The 16,721-nt window shown below is 41.4% G+C and overlaps 1 protein-coding gene across 3 annotated transcripts in view; it reads right to left on the bottom strand.

Moving 5' to 3' along the window:
• The window catches only part of palm1a (paralemmin 1a), a 68,069-nt gene extending 51,604 nt beyond the window's left edge, over positions 1-16,465 (bottom strand). For all 3 annotated transcript variants that reach the window (XM_029632199.2, XM_029632198.2, XM_065008968.1), the window contains exon 1: positions 16,066-16,465. In XM_029632199.2, coding sequence (XP_029488059.1) covers positions 16,066-16,070 — 5 coding nt within the window. In that variant the 5' untranslated portion in view covers positions 16,071-16,465. The remainder of the gene's footprint in view (positions 1-16,065) is intronic.
• Positions 16,466-16,721: the final 256 nt, after the last annotated feature.

Raw genomic sequence — 16,721 nt, forward strand, 5'->3', positions numbered from 1 at the left:
CATATCAACCATCATCATATGGTCACATAAATAGCACATTAGACATCCTCAGATTAATTATGCATATTGTTGTAATCATAATCTGACAAAGCAATGAAAATACCACTACATCACATTCATATAATTTGGGAATTGACACAAAATGTGTCTATATGTAAACATTTTCAGTAGGCTATGAAGTATTAATAGACAATGACTTCACAGTAAGACACCAATACAGTAGACATACAAAATGGACCGAATCTAAACTTAAAATGTGCACAACGAATGCAATCATGTATTTCCTCAAGACTTGGGTTAAACTAACCAAGGCTATTGTTCGTCATTACACTTTGCCTAACTAGGCTGCGTTGTACATTTCCATGGAAGTAATGTCCAATGTCTTAAGACACACATCTCTTGTCATGAATATTGCTCAGTCTTTGCGCCCCAGAGGAACAGCTCATATGACACTTTTCACTGCTGTTTGTCCCTCGGAGAACGTTTCCCTTTAGCAGGAATGCAAGACGACTGAATACAGTCCCCGTGATCTTTCACGGAGCAACAAGGGCTGGAAGTGAATAGACCTTTCATCACGTCCACCATTCTATTTGTATCACTGTTGTCATCTTACACTAAACGTACCCGAGGAGGCTGCCCCAACATTTCGTACGGTTTGAATGAAATGGTGCTTAAAACGGCATGACAAAGGCCATTACGCGTCCGTTTTCAGTCTGCTCAGTTGACCGTGCGACGAGCAGACAATGAGAAACTATATATCTACCACTAATCTCATGGGCTTTGGTATTTAAGTCTAGCGCTGAGGCCTTACATGGGGCACGGCCCACTATCTCCCTTAGTCACGATTTAGAAGAGCATTCAGAGGGGTGTGAGCCGCAAAGAAGCAATGTGACCTTGCATGCAGGAGTTCCAATGGGAGTCTGTGGCTCCTGCCGTGCCATTACGTTACCCTGGCGCAAAGCAGCCCTGGCTAGGAGTGGAAGTGAGAATGGGAGTATAACAGATTTAATAAGATAAATTGTGTTTGGTTAACAGCGAACGCCTGATTGGGAGACCACAGGGGCACTAAGGCAATCATGCCCTTCACAAAGCACCGTACACTCAAAGTGACATGAATGAACAGAAAGCAGGAGTGACAAAGATGCTTCCTCAAAACAGGCCAATGATCATGTCAGACTGTCACAATAGCCAAACTGTTTTTAGCGACCAGACAAAAAACACTCAACTCACCCTCACTTTCAAATCGCCCTTGCAAGTGTTCAATGAGAGAGATACTGTTACTCATATCATTTATAGAACACTTACTTCTATCTGAAGTCTCATGAGAGAAATGGAGTCTCAAAGATCTCCTAGTCAAACTGACATAAGTGATATTCCAGTCAGACAAATTCTTGAACTTGGGTATTATTGTTGCTTCTGCACCAAATGTGGAAGTAAATCTCATTAGCATCATATTGTATAATGTTCAAGTAAAGATGGCTCAGGTTTTTTCCAATCATGATAAAAGCTGAACCATCCCTTCAAACGTTGGATAATGACATTTATGGTGGAGACAAACAAGAAACAACCAATAGCTGCACTTTAGTTGAATCATTGAACGTAGATATAAATGTATCAAAGCCTTGTTCGTTGACACAGTCTATCTCTGTTTTCAGAGGCCATACCTTCCTCCAGAGGTGTCGGCCACATAAAGCACTAGCTGAGATCAACATCTCTTTGTTGTATGTTTCTGTAACGCTGTAATTCAAAGGACTCTAAACAAAACTGTCCAGCCAACTGAAAGAATGCATGGTTTCTATGGAGACCTCCCCTGCGGAAAAAAAAAGATCTGGGGGGGGGGGGGGGGGACTAGTTGCTGTGCTGGGAAAACACAAACAGCAACACAAAATCATCCAAACCCTTGGAGTTGTTACCAGTGAAAACCAGTGGAAGCAAAAGTACAAAGGGCCCGTTGCACAGTATGTTGGAACATGTTTACCACTATTTGTTAAAAAACATAATGAAAAGTCTAGTGAGGCCTGTTTAGTAGCTTTGTACGGCTACTCTACATGTATTACAGCTATTTATCTATGATCTATCTATGTACCGGATATGCAGCTATGTATCTATGTACCAGATATGCAGCTATGTATCTATTATCTATCTTTGTACCAGATATGCAGCTATGTATCTATTATCTATCTATGTACCAGATATGCAGCTATGTCTCTATTATCTATCTATGTACCAGATATGCAGCTATGTATCTATGATCTATCTATGCACCAGATATGCAGCTATGGCTAGCTGCCCTGGGCTGTGTAAGCTAGCCTGCTCATTAGCCTCAAATGTGTCTGTGCGCTAACCCTCGACGACATGACCCACACCACACTGCCACACTCCCCTCTGCTGCACGAGGTCTGCCCCCAAGGCTACGTTTGAATGTGTGTCACTGTGATTGAAAAATGACAGAGGGGGACTGGGACACCACTGGCTGGCATGACTGGCTTGATTATTACACTTGTGGGCTGACTGGGATGAGACAACTTCTATTGTCCTTTTAAGAGTGTTGGAATATTGTTTAATACTGTAAGTGTTATACTATATATACTGTATCTAATCATATGTTTATACGATTGGAATACACCAAATGGATGTTGAGAAGAAGAAAAGGAGGACCCATGCAGAGAAGAGAGGATAGGGAGGATGAACAAGGAAGAGTGGAGAGATGGCAGGGAGCGGATCAGTCTTCATGACTGGAATGTGAGAGACGTAGAGGCTGAGGCATGAGAGAGGCTGAATAAAATAAGAGCACGATCTCAGCCTATCTGCTCTCCCAAGAGCTTCTCCATGGAATCTCAATACTTGGAAGGTCCGGCACATATTGAATGGCACATGGTTGGCCATTAGCAGTGGGAAGAACAGTCTGTGTACGACTTAGAAGGGAAATGAAGAAGGATTTGTGTTGGTTAGTTTTGTACGTTGTTATTTTATTTTACCAGGCAAGTCAGTTAAGAACAATTTCTTATTTTCAATGACAGCCTAGGAACAGTGGGTTAACTGCCTGTTCAGGGGCAGAACGACACATTTGTAGCTTGTCAGCTCGGGGATTCGAACTTGCAACCTTTCGGTTACTAGTCCAACGCTCTAACCACTAGGCTACCCTGCCGCCCCAGTTTATCATGGTCTGGGTAAAGAAAATATTCGACTAGATGTCGAATAAATTCAAACAAATAATTAAAAGACAAAATTAGGGATGTGCATGTTATTCGAATATTGAATTATTCAAAAACATGAACGTATGAGTAGTCATTTGTGACATTAATACATACAAGTTTGTGGTATGTACCATGACACACCACAAACTCAATGTAGTTTTTATGACGTGCACAGTGCGCTCCCCATAAAAAGGCAGTAGCCTCCAAGTATTGTTTATGTTGGCCAATCAAAGCGGCTCAATGTGTAGCAAGTGGAGTGAGAGTTCACTAATGCAATGCAAGATGGAATAAAATTACGGAATGAAAAGTTCGCTAAATGAGTAGGCTACAACCAGCAACCAACAGTTAGGTTGTTGTTTTATCTGAATGGGGTTGAGGAGAATGCACAGCATGTGGCCTCAATTAGCCTAGCTAACTATAGTACTAGCTTCTCTAGGCTGCACCAGTCAAGACAGGCACTGTCATATGGGATGATAAATAACATGGTGGCTGCTACAAGTTAGCTAGCCTTGGCTGTAGCCGAGTTGCCATGGTGCTCTCTCTCCCTCCGTCTGCTTGCTCCCATCTCAAACACACCAACGCGAGTGATTCATGCCAGAATCAAGCCCTGTGAAGCTACTGATGCCTCTCAGCATGTCACCTAACGTCTCCCTAGCGCCATAAAACACCGCCATGAATTATCATGGACAGTCAATGGAGACAAAAAAAAGTACAGGTGTCAACCTGCCTACACGTTCCCGTCACGTTCATGTCACGTGACACGCTCACGTCATGTAGACAGTGGTCTCATCGTGTACACGTTACACTTACATGGCACGTGTCAGTTTACATGTACGTTTTTATTAAAGATCTCACCTTGAACGCATTACAAACGTCTTCATGATGTCTGCATGTACATCCTTTTAAAATTATTTTTAATTGGCAGTGTAATCTAATCAATTGAATTTGTCGGCAAAATAGGCCTATCACCTCTATACAAAAATATATCAGGCTAGTTGATTTGCAGCCAGCCACCATTACTGCGTACAAAGCCTATCGGTGATATAGGCCTATTTCTCAAATGAATATGGACAGGATGGCTTCGTCTGAGCCCTATTCAGAAATAGGAGGTAGGTTTACCTGTTTGACAGATGCAATCACTGTCACCATGCATTCCTTAGGCTGTATGCTATCAATTTCTGTGGAGGGCTTTATGTGTTATGGTTAAAAGTAGGGCTTGAATTGAGGGGGTATGCGAGGACATACCCTAACTCGTGTTATAGAGAAGGGCAAAAAGCAAGGCTACCGCTTGTTGGTTTATAAATTGTGAGAAAAAACAACATTCCAGATTATATAAAGAGTGATCTATAGGTTATAACAACAATTAACTCCACAATGCTTTCTGCATAGTCCACGAGCCTATCGAAGGCCATGCTCAGCCTCAACATGGGTTCATGGTGGGCCTATAGGCCTATCAAAACATTTCATTTTAAATATAAAGCAAGTATCGTTATCCCACAACAACAAAAAAACTGTGGTTGTTTTAAATGCTCTGGAATTTAGAATATTAGTGGTAGGCTATGCTTACAGCAAACAGGAAAAAAATAGAAGCGGTAGGGGTCTATCTATAGACCAAAAAGCTTAAAAGATCAACTCCAAAACAATTCAGGAGAGGGGAATCACATTGAATCAGGTTATTTGTTTCAGTGCAGTTGCGTTCTTACACATAACCTATAACCTGAACGGAACCCGAAAACCTCCCCGCCTATTTTGATCACAGATCATGACAAAGCCTGAACATTTCGTCTATATTTATCCTTGATTTAGCCCACTATCAACTATACAGTTGAGGTCGGAAGTTTACATACACCTTTACATTTAAACCCAGTTTCACAATTCCTGACATTTAATCCTAGTAAAAGTTCCCTGTCTTAGGTCAGTTAGGATCACTAATTAACTTTAAGAGGTCAGAGGTGTACATACACTCAATTAGTATTTGTTAGCATTGCCTTTAAATTGTTTAACTTGGGTCAAACATTTTGGGTAGCCTTCCACAAGCTTCCCACAATAAGTTGGGTGAATTTTGACGCATTCCTCCTGACAGAGCTGGTGTAACTGAGTCAGGTTTGTAGGCCTCCATGCTCGCACACACTTTTTCAGTTCTGCCCACAAATTTTCTTTGTGATGACCACACACATGGCTTTGTGATGACCACTCCAATACCTTGACTTTGTTGTCCTTAAGCCATTTTGCCACAACTTTGGAAGTATGCTTGTGGTCATTGTCCATTTGGAAGACCCATTTGTGACTAAGCTTTAACTTCCTGACTGATGTCTTGAGATGTTGCTTCAATATATCCACATCATTTTCCTACCTCATGATACCATCTATTTTGTGAAGTGCACCCCTGTTCTTCACGGTTGGGATGGTGATCTTCAGGCTTGCAAGCCTCCCCCTTTTTCCTACAAACATAAAGATGGTCATTATGGCCAAACAGTTCTATTTCTGTTTCATCAGACCAGAGGACATTTCTCCAAAAAGTACCATCTTTGTCCTCATGTGCAGTTGCAAACCGTAGTCTGTCTTTTTTATGGCCGTTTTGGATCAGTGGCTTCTTACTTGCTGAGCGGCCTTTCAGGTTCTGTTAATATAGGACTCTGTGGATATAGATACTTTTTTACCTGTTTCCTCCAGCATCTTCACAGGGTCCTTTGCTGTTGTTCTGGGATTGATTTGCACTTTTCGCACCAAAGTACGTTCATTTCTAGGAGACAGAACGCATCTCCTTCCTGAGCGGAATGACGGCTGCGTGGTCCCATGGTGTCTATACTTGCATTCTATTGTTTGTACAGATGAATGTGGTACATTCAGGCGTTTGGAAATTGCTCCCGAGATTTGTGGAGGTATATACTTTTTTTCTGAGGTCTTCTTTTGATTTTCCCATGATGTCAAGCAAAGAGGTACTGAGTTTGAAAGTAGGCCTTGAAATACATCCACAGGTACACCTCCAAATGACTCAAATTATGTCAATTAGCCTATCAGAAGCTTCTAAAGCCATGACATAATTTTCTGGAATTTTACAAGCTGTTTAAAGGCATAGTCAACTTAGTGTATGTAAACTTCTGACCCACTGGAATTGTGGGTCAGTGAATTATAAGTGAAATAATCTGTCTGTAAACAATTGTTGGAAAAATGACTTGAGTCATGCACAAAGTAGATGTCCTAACCAACTTGCCAAAACTATAGTTTGTTAATAAAAAATGTGTGTAGTGGTTGATAAATGAGTTTTAATGACTCCAACCTAAGTGTATGTAAACTTCCAACTTTAACTGTATTTAATCTGGATTTGACAAACAATAGCCTGACTTCTAGTATCCTTTGACCTCTCCCCGCACCTCCAAATAGGCTAAATGTAGTCCTATGAATAAGGTCTAAATGTGTTCCTATTAATTTGCATAGGCTAACCATTGTGATTAATGATATTTACTATCTTCTGGTTTTTATGGAAGAACAGGCATCTGTAAAAAAAATAAAAAAAATAAAAAATTGTTTTAGATATGCTCTGCATGGCCCCTGCGAAAAAATGAGTGAAATTGCATTCTTTTCAAATATTCATTGATTTTCAATAAATTACTACTACTTAGCACCTCACCACATGTTTGAAAGTAGGCCTATTCCTTGTAAAGATTATGTGTAGGCTATTGAGTATAAAGGCTACTGAGTAAAATGAAAAAATGTCTAGACAAGAAAGAGGGGATGAGTGTTTGGATAAGACGCGTAGGCCTATAGGGGTGTACAAGTTCCGTCTTCCTCCCGACAATATTTGTGCACAGTTTCATTGTGTGAATCGTTTTTTTAGCTACCCTCCATTGTTAATGTATTCATTCCCCATTACATAGCCTGATCAGTAACAGTACCAGTCAAAAGTTTGGACACACCTACTCATTCAAGGGTTTTTCTTTATTGTTACTATTTTCTACATTGTAGAATAATAGTGAAGACATCAAAACTATGAAATAGCATGTATGGAATCATGTAGTAACCAAAAAGTGTTAAATAACCACGGGCACTCTGTTTACAACGTTGACATCAGTAAACTGCTCTCCCCACATCACACCAACGTCTGCCATCTGCCCGGGACAGTTGAAACCAGGATTCATCCGTGAAGAGCACACTTATCCAGCCATCAAATGTGAACATTTGCCCACTGAAGTCAAGACCCTGGTGAAGACGACGAGCACGCAGATGAGCTTCCCTGAGAGTTTGTGCAGAAATGATTCCATTGTGGCCTCCTGAGTGGCGCCACATTCTACAGAGGTATCACTACAGATCGGGTTCGATCCCGGGCTGTGTCGCAGCCGGCCGCGACGGGGAGACCCATGAGGCGGTGCACAATTGGCCCAGTGTCGTTCAGGTTAGGGGAGGGTTTGACCGGCTAGGATGTCCTTGTCCCATCGCACTTTAGCGACTCCTGTGGTGGGACGGGCGCATGCTGAATTCGGTCACCAGTTATACAGTGTTTCCTCCGACACATTGGTGCGGTGGGCTTACGGGTTAAGCGAGCAGTGTGTCAAGAAGCAGTGCGGCTTTGCAGGCTTGTGTTTCGGAGGACGCATGACTCTCGACCTTCGCCTCTCTCTCTCTCGAGGCCGTATGGGAGTTGCAGCGATGGGACAAGACTGTAACTACCAATTGGGGAGAAAAAGTGGTAAGAAGTTAAAAAAAGCAAGATAAAAAAAATATTCCGTTGTGCAAACCCACAATTACATAAGCTGTCCAGGTGGCTGGTCTCAGACAATCCCGCAGGTGAAGAAGGCGGATGTGGAGGTCCTGGGTTGGCGTGGTTACACGTGGTCTGCGGTTGTGAAGTCGATTGGACACACTACCAAATTCTCTAAAATTACGTTGGAGGCGGCATATGGTGGAGAACTGAACATTAAATTATCTGGCAATAGCTCTGGCATGCCAATTGCACACTCCCTCAAAACTTGAGACATCTGAAGCATTTTAGAGTGGCCTTTATTGTCCCCAGCACAAGATGCACCTGTGTAATGATCATGCTGTTTAATCAGCTTCTTGATATGTCAGACCTGTCATGTGGATGGATTATCTTGTCAAGGGAGAAATGTTCACTAACAGGAACGTAAACAAATCTGTGCACACAATTTGAAAGAAATAAGCTTTTGGTGAGTATGGCAAATTTCTGGGATTTTTTTTTCAGCTCATGAAACATGGCACCAACACTTTACATGTTGCGTTTATATTTTAGTTCAGTGTATATTGCTGTTCATTGTCTATTTCAGAGCAAGAGAGAGGAGGAAGAGATAGGCGAGTTGCCAGCAGATTTGCGTGAATTCCAAGAAGGGAACAGTGAAATATCAACCACAGTTTAGGCTATCCTTATCAATAAGTGGTTTCACAGATTTAGATAAATCACTCATATTAAAATGTAGTCCTAGTGTCAACATAACCATCCATTGCTTCACTAAAATTAATCAACAGCTGAAAGGCTATGGATGTGTTTCTATTTTCTAACGGTTGTCAATTTCATCTTCATATAGCCTATATCACAGCTGTCTCTATATCTTCCCCTTAATTGATATGATAGGCTACATTGATTTAGCATTATCCTATAATGTAAACTCATTTTTGATATCCAACAGAAAGGATTTGAAGCTAAGACTTGGTGTTTTGGGAGGAAAGGAGAAATGTGATTTGCTTAAGTCTGAGAGAGATGGCTGCAGACGGCTTTGATTGATGGTCCTTTTAGGTGGGTGGGTGTGCGTGTACGAGTTTGCTAATTCTCTCTATGTCCATTCAGAAAGTTTCCTAAAATAGGCCTAACCTGTCTGGATTTAAATCTCTTTAATCAAAACTCCCAACTCTGGGGTCCAGAGAAACTGTACATGCCAGTGATGCTTATCATTAAATAAACAACGTTGTAGTATGCCTCATAGCCTGGCTATAACCACTTCTTAATCAAGGCTATAACCACTTGATCAAGGCTTTAACCACTTGATCAAAAGTTGGAATTTCAGTAACATAATAATGAAGATGTTGATTTGAGGAGAGAAAAAGATGGCAACTATATATAGGCTAGATATAGTGGGGCAAAAAAAGAATTTAGTCAGCCACCAATTGTGCAAGTTCTCCCACTTAAAAAGATGAGAGAGGCCTGTAATTTTCATCATAGGTACACTTCAACTATGACAGACAAAATGAGAAAAAAAATCCAGAACATTGTAGGATTTTTAATGAATTTATTTGCAAATTATGGTGGAAAATAAGTATTTGGTCAATAACAAAAGATTCTCAATACTTTGTTATATACCCTTTGTTGGCAATGACAGAGGTCAAACGTTTTCTGTAAGTCTTCACGAGGTTGTCACACACTGTTGCTGGTATTTTGGCCCATTCCTCCATGCAGATATCCTCTAGAGCAGTGATGTTTTGGGGCTGTTGCTGGGCAACATGGACTTTCAACTCCCTCCAAAGATTTTCTATGGGGTTGAGATCTGGAGACTGGCTAGGCCACTCCAGTACCTTGAAATGCTTCTTACGAAGCCACTCCTTCGTTGCCCGGGCGGTGTGTTTGGGATCATTGTCATGCTGAAAGACCCAGCCACGTTTCATCTTCACTGCCCTTGCTGATGGAAGGAGGTTTTCAATCAAAATCTCACAATACATGGCCCCATTCATTCTTTCCTTTACACAGATCAGTCGTCCTGGTCCCTTTGCAGAAAAATAGCCCCAAAGCATGATGTTTCCACCCCCATGCTTCACAGTAGGTATGGTGTTCTTTGGATGCAACTCAGCATTCTTTGTCCTCCAAACACGACAAGTTGAGTTTTTACCAAAAAGTTCTATTTTGGTTTCATCTGATCATATGACATTCTCCCAATCTTCTTCTGGATCATCCAAATGCTCTCTATAAAACTTCAGACGGGCCTGGACATGTACTGGCTTAAGCAGGGGGACACGTTTGGCACTGCAGGATTTGAGTCCCTGGCGGCGTAGTGTGTTACTGATGGTAGGCTTTGTTACTTTGGTCCCAGCTCTCTGCAGGTCATTCACTAGGTTCCCCCGTGTGGTTCTGGGATTTTTGCTCACCGTTCTTGTGATCATTTTGACACCGCGGGGTGAGATCTTGCGTGGAGCCCCAGATCGAGGGAGATTATCAGTGGTCTTGTATGTCTTCCATTTCCTAATAATTGCTCCCACAGTTGATTTCTTCAAACCAAGCTGCTTACCTATTGCAGAGTCAGTCTTCCCAGCCTGGTGCAGGTCTACAATTTTGTTTCTGGTGTCCTTTGACAGCTCTTTGGTCTTGGCCATAGTGGAGTTTGGAGTGTGACTGTTTGAGGTTGTGGACAGGTGTCTTTTATACTGATAACAAGTTCAAACAGGTGCCATTAATACAGGTAACGAGTGAAGGACAGAGGAGCCTATTAAAGAAGAAGTTACAGGTCTGTGAGAGCCAGAAATCTTGCTTGTTTGTAGGTGACCAAATACTTGTTTTCCACCATAATTTGTAAATAAATTCATTAAAAATCCTACAATGTGATTTTCTGGATTTTTTTTTCTCATTTTGTCTGTCATAGTTGAAGTGTACCTATGATGAAAATTACAGGCCTCTCTCATCTTTTTAAGTGGGAGAACTTGCACAATTGGCGGCTGACTAAATACTTTTTTGCCCCACTGTATATTGTAGATAGGGCTACAGTGGATTGATGCATGATTACTACTGGAGTGCATCGTTGCCATGGTGTTTACATCAAATGTCCCAACAACAACAAAAAACGGAATAGGCAGTTGCCAGCAGTAGGCCTACCATGTAAAAGGAAGACAGCTTTGTTTGAACCTAAAATATATTTTTTAAAGTAGAATAGAAATTCTGAGTAGACCCTCCGGCAGTTGAGAGGCTTACGGAATTATAATAGCCTGCCGATGAACAATATAGCTCAATACTATTTTTAACCTAAAATAGACCAGAGCCTATCATGGGCAGAACAAGCAAGGTGGGCAAAGCCAAGCATGAGCTAGCGAGATCCTATTGGCACATTCTAGCATTTATTTGCATATGTCCGTAGGGGAACGCCTAATCTGGGAAGTGAGTGTGGGCAATATCTAAATTCGCCCTTGCACTCCTTCTAAACTATGCCATTGGGGGGGGGGGGGGGGGGCAAAGGGTAAAGTCTGCAAAACTCTGTTTGTTACAGATTCTAGTTTTGGAAACAGAAAACCGCATTGAGATCAAATGTTTAATCAAGGAGAAAATTTCCAGAATGTCGGCCAAAATCTCGCCCCATCTTCCTCCACTGTCGGCCACTAGGATTCCTTTCATCACCATATTTAGTAGTGAGTGGAAACGCCAACCGGATGCTTCACATTTATACAACCGGTGAAATATCTGTCTCATTGTTCTATCTGTGGGTGTAGTGTTTGTAACGCAAGATGGAGGAGATCACATTTATTTTGGGAGATAGTAAAATATTACATTTTCATTCAAGACAGGATAAATATATTGTTTCAGGTGATAATAAAACATGTTTTGTTAAGTTACTTCTTCCTCAACTTGTTTTTCCAACTTTATAGCAAGTCAAGCTAGCTTGCACAGCAGAGCAGCTAGCTAGCTAAAAGCTAGGCTATCTTGAAGATACCACTAGTAGCTAGCGACCTCCACCTAATAAAAAAATATTTTTTTAAAGTCCTTACCGTCACAATAAACTTAAATCAGAGGCAACAGTCATATAATCTAATTGACTTAAAAGCCCATGTGTATTATTTAACATGACTATTAAAATAGTACTTACTTATAGGAATCGGTAATTGTTTGCAAGATGCTAGCTATCCCATAAAGCCATCGCCAAAAACCAAAATTTTCTCTTCTTCTGTGGTTTGTTAACTTCCTGTTCTTCTACGGACTCTGGCTGGACTGAAGACGACGCAATGTTTGGAAAATTGCGTCGTCTGGCAACAAAGTCTTCAACCACAAGGGGGCATTGTGATTCCACTGCGTTGTGTACATCCCTATCGAAATAGATGACATCCGGTGCAACGTAACTGAGTGCTTATGAGTAATGTGACACCTCGTGTCAACCAGATGCATCAAACTCTTTTCGTTCCGGCGGAAGTCATTCATTGTCAATGCAGCAGTCCGTAATGCTACCTTGGGAATGCTACACCAGGCTGCTGCGCTGTGTTCTGTGTTCCTGCATGCATTCAATATTTTAAACTGTGTGTTGCTTTACCGTGCGGTGGTACAATCGGAAGTACACACACTTACTCCAACTAGTTGGCTTTTAGCTAGTCGAAAAGCGAAGCACACGTGCATCAAGTACGAAAAATGCAGGCTAGACATCCAGCAAAACAAAAGGCATATGCATCTGGTGGACATCAGGCGTGAACGAGGCTTCCGATGTTCAATGGTAGGCAACAGCATAAGACACAGGGGTCACGCAGACGTTAGCCAGGTGGTGGTAGCATCGCGACAAATCAGTCAGACATTCAATGGTAGGCGACAGTAGCTCATTCGGCTCTTTTCACCCACAATACTCACCGGCCCCTCTGCAGCTGCAGCAATAGGGTGCCAGCCTCTCTCCCTCGCTCAGCAGTACTTAAAAAAAACACATGTATTTCGAATATCTGGACATCCAAACAAAAATGTAAGATACTATTCGAATAGTGAAACTCCCACCCCTAGACAAAATCAACTCAAATTGGATTTAAACTGAGATGTTTCTCAAGTCCATGGCTCCATGATGGATATCAAACATGCACTCTGTATGGTACGTGTATGTTGCACTATATTCTCTTGTAACACAGGTTTACTCACTTCCTCTTTCATAGGAGCCTACTGCGTAATTTCAACATAAATTCATACACTTGTGCTCTACTTTACTACTGGCACCTTCAAAACGTGGAACAATAAACACAAATCTTAATATCAATCAATAAAATAGGTCTACTGTGTTAAACATGACAAATTGGTATGTATAAACAATAGCATTCTTGAGGATGTTGAAGTATGTCAGGTGAAACGAAGGTGATGGATAGTCAGATGGAAGCAATGTGGGCTATGAAAAAGAAGAAGAATCATTGTAACAATGCTGCAACATCACTGTAACATTGTAATATTAGTGGGCTCTTTGGCCTGCAACAATGGAAGATGGTCATGGTCCCCTATTGCCCATTGTATTTTCATGTATACTTTTTATATTTTGTTAATTTCACTGTAAGTCAGTCATGGATACTTAAGGATATATGGAAATGTACAGAATGGTTACATGGAGGAACGTGTGGGAGATCGTGCTTTTTCCATTTCAGTCAAGGGGAGGGTTTAGTATTTTTAATTTTTAAATCTAGTCCAGGGGAGGGTCATGTAATTTGTAATTGAGGAAATTTCAATATTTCTCAGTGTTTTAGAATTAGTTGCTTGTCAGGCTAAATATCCATGTGTGCCAGATGCCGCCCCTCATCTCTGATTCTCCGCTGGGCACTCAATATCAAGTGCGCCTATAGGCTATTTAGTGTGGTCTCAATCAAATGATCCATAGCCTATAGGCTATGAAGTGCATGCTCAGAGACACAAAGAGCAAAGTTACATTTCTAAGATAGCTGCTGGTATGGTGTAAATACAACTAGGCTGTATTACACACTCTAATGGATATTCCAACCCTGAGCCCATGCCTGCTCTGCTCTTGCTGATCAAAAACTGCCTAACCAATGTCTGTGCTGTGTAGGGCTACGGTGGCAGTTCAGGAAGAGAGTCAAAAGCTTCTTCCGAAAAGAATACTTTATAGGCCTAGTCCAAAAAAAATGCACTTGCTCGTGGACTAGCCTATCACCTACATGTATGTTATGTTCAGTTTGAGGAGAGCGCAGAGATGAGAAGGAGCACCTGAGGTCAACATTGATAGCTTGCTACTACTATAATTAATTTTTATTAAAAACAACATGTGTCTTGCCCATGATGGTTGAAATGAATTATGCCTACTCGAATGAATTTGCCTACTTTCAGCACCATGAGCTGTCCATTTACAATTGATTGTGCCACAGCTGCTGCTTCAAGTTTCTTGAATCTGGTTTATTGTGAGGCCATCAAATCTGATAAACACATCTTCATTTTAATTAGACTTTACATACAATGAGAGGGCTTTGTGTTGGAGCCTATTTTTTCCTATTTAAGAAATAAGTAGTAGGCCTACTTGTTTGACAGACGAAATTAGGCAATAGGCTGCTATATCCAGGTAGGCCAAAAATTTTGAAGTATCATGCTCAGATTCCGAATGACTTCTCAGATTGAATTACTTGCAAACAGGGTCAGCTTCGTTACAAACAAGTCACACTTACTTGGCATTGGCGAAATATGATAAGATGAACACAGGCCTATCTTTCTGTCCATTAGCCTATTAAAAAAGATTCAGCTAATGCGTAAAACGACGTAGCATTGCATGAAATGTTTATTAAAAGGCTATTTTTTCTTGGACCTGCAAATAAAATCATAGATTCGTGCAATGCTTTTACTATAAAGGAGACCTTTCCATCCTTATTCTTGTCCACGGTGGTCTGCGAACCCACAACCTTCTGTCCCGCAGTCTTGTGTGCTAGCAAAATTCCTGCACTGCCATGTAATGCTTACAGGATGAAGAACAGTTTCTAAAACTGCATTTCTAAGGCTCTGGTCTGTCCAATAATTAAGGGTAACGGTAGATATGTTCTCTACTAACCACTTACTTTGTATAGAATGGGTCACTTTTTTTTTTTTTTTCAAGCGTTCGGGGACGGTTTAGATTATATACATTTGCTGAAGGGAGAGCCATCCATTTTCATTTCAGAGAGGTCCGATTTTCTCCATGTAACCCTTATTGTAAATAACGTTCACTCCCGTAGTCAGCCATAATGACAAAGTAATGACATGTTTCCTATAACACCTTTCTGTGTCTATGTAGGCTACACTAAAGCAGCCGCATCAGCTCACTCAGCCATGTTGGAACAGCCCATTTCTGTCAACACGGGAGAAAATGAAAACACGGCTCCTACACATGCAACGCCCCGGTTCTTACACATGCATGCGCACCCACCACTCACACAATTAAGAGCAGGCACGGCTGGCTGGTACCGTTGTCTGGCGCTCCCTCCTATTTCCAAATAGCACGACATTCACACCACTGGACTATGACATTCAGGATCCCCCATATGCGGCGCGCTATTCAGGAACATGCGCTGCATGCATCACACATTCCCCACATTGATCCCCCAAAAGACAAACTGAGCCTAAATCGATAGGTCATTTTACAAATAGTTGTTATGGTTGACCATTAAAATCCACGGTAGGCTAATTACACGTGCAAATATAGCCGGGAGTAGTTATTCTGGACACATGTTTTATTTCACATAAATCCCCAGCTGTTGTTAAGAGGATATTCCTTACATAGACTGCCGATTGACCATGCGGCTTTGCCCTGTCTAGATATAGGTCCAGTATTTTACAGCATAGGCGCACATTTTTTTAAAAAGCCTTGATGTCTTGCCCAACACTGAGCACTGAAGAGAGGACAAATAAATGCGATGCAAGTTGAAGTCAATAACATGACATTATCTTTTGTCTGCATATTGGCAATGTTTTAAGGTTGACCATTATCAAAATATTAACTTCGGTTATTAAACATCCTTTCTTCACTGTTTCGAAAAAATCAATACCTCATTTCATCCCCCCAAAAGACCTACATTGCAATTAGCTCGCCTACATATTCTTTCCCTTTTGCAGGTGTGGCAATCGGGGCGAAATCGTTCAAATTGAGCCAGAACATTCATTGTCAGTGCATAAAATACCCTAGTCTATACAATAATAATGGGCTACATGCAGTTAAGTCAAACGTCTACTTACTCCATGTTTCACCACCGTCCCGTTTCACCAACTCTGCTGTGTTCGACTGAAATGTGTATTTTGCCTTTAATATCAAGAGGAGTAGTCTTCCTCAGAAGCCCACTACCATCAATTTCGGTCTACGGACCCCCTCCCCTTCATTCAGAGCTGCAAAGTCGAGAAATCGGCAGTCCCTCCCCTGTAGCTGGCTTTGGTGGGGAGCAACGCGCTTACAGCAAATTTGCCAAAAGACTACCCTTTAAATCAGGGCCCAAATAATGATTTGCCTTTGCTAATGGGTTCAAAATAACTTCTATACTTTCCACATCCGTGCTCCCACCATTCCCTGTTTTAGGATGATTTCTTTTGTTCCATTTCTGAGCTCATACCGCGCAATGCTGTATCATCTGTTCGCAGCTAGCGCGAGTTAGGTGAGGCGTTACGCCCCCACATGGATAGAAAATAAGAAAATTGTGTAGGCATAGAATCGATTTAGCTCTGCTAGAATTCTCACACTGGACAGGACACGTCAATGAATGTATTATTTAGGAGACTCGTGTTATTTAATGAGACTAATAGGATCTCAACTTCTATAAGCAATATGTTCATGCTCACTGCAGATACCTAAGTCTGGGTATCAGTAATTTTAGCTATTCCACTCCTTGAATGTAATAGTT

Source organism: Oncorhynchus nerka, linkage group LG24, assembly GCF_034236695.1.
Source record: "Oncorhynchus nerka isolate Pitt River linkage group LG24, Oner_Uvic_2.0, whole genome shotgun sequence".
Lineage (NCBI taxonomy): Eukaryota > Metazoa > Chordata > Actinopteri > Salmoniformes > Salmonidae > Oncorhynchus > Oncorhynchus nerka.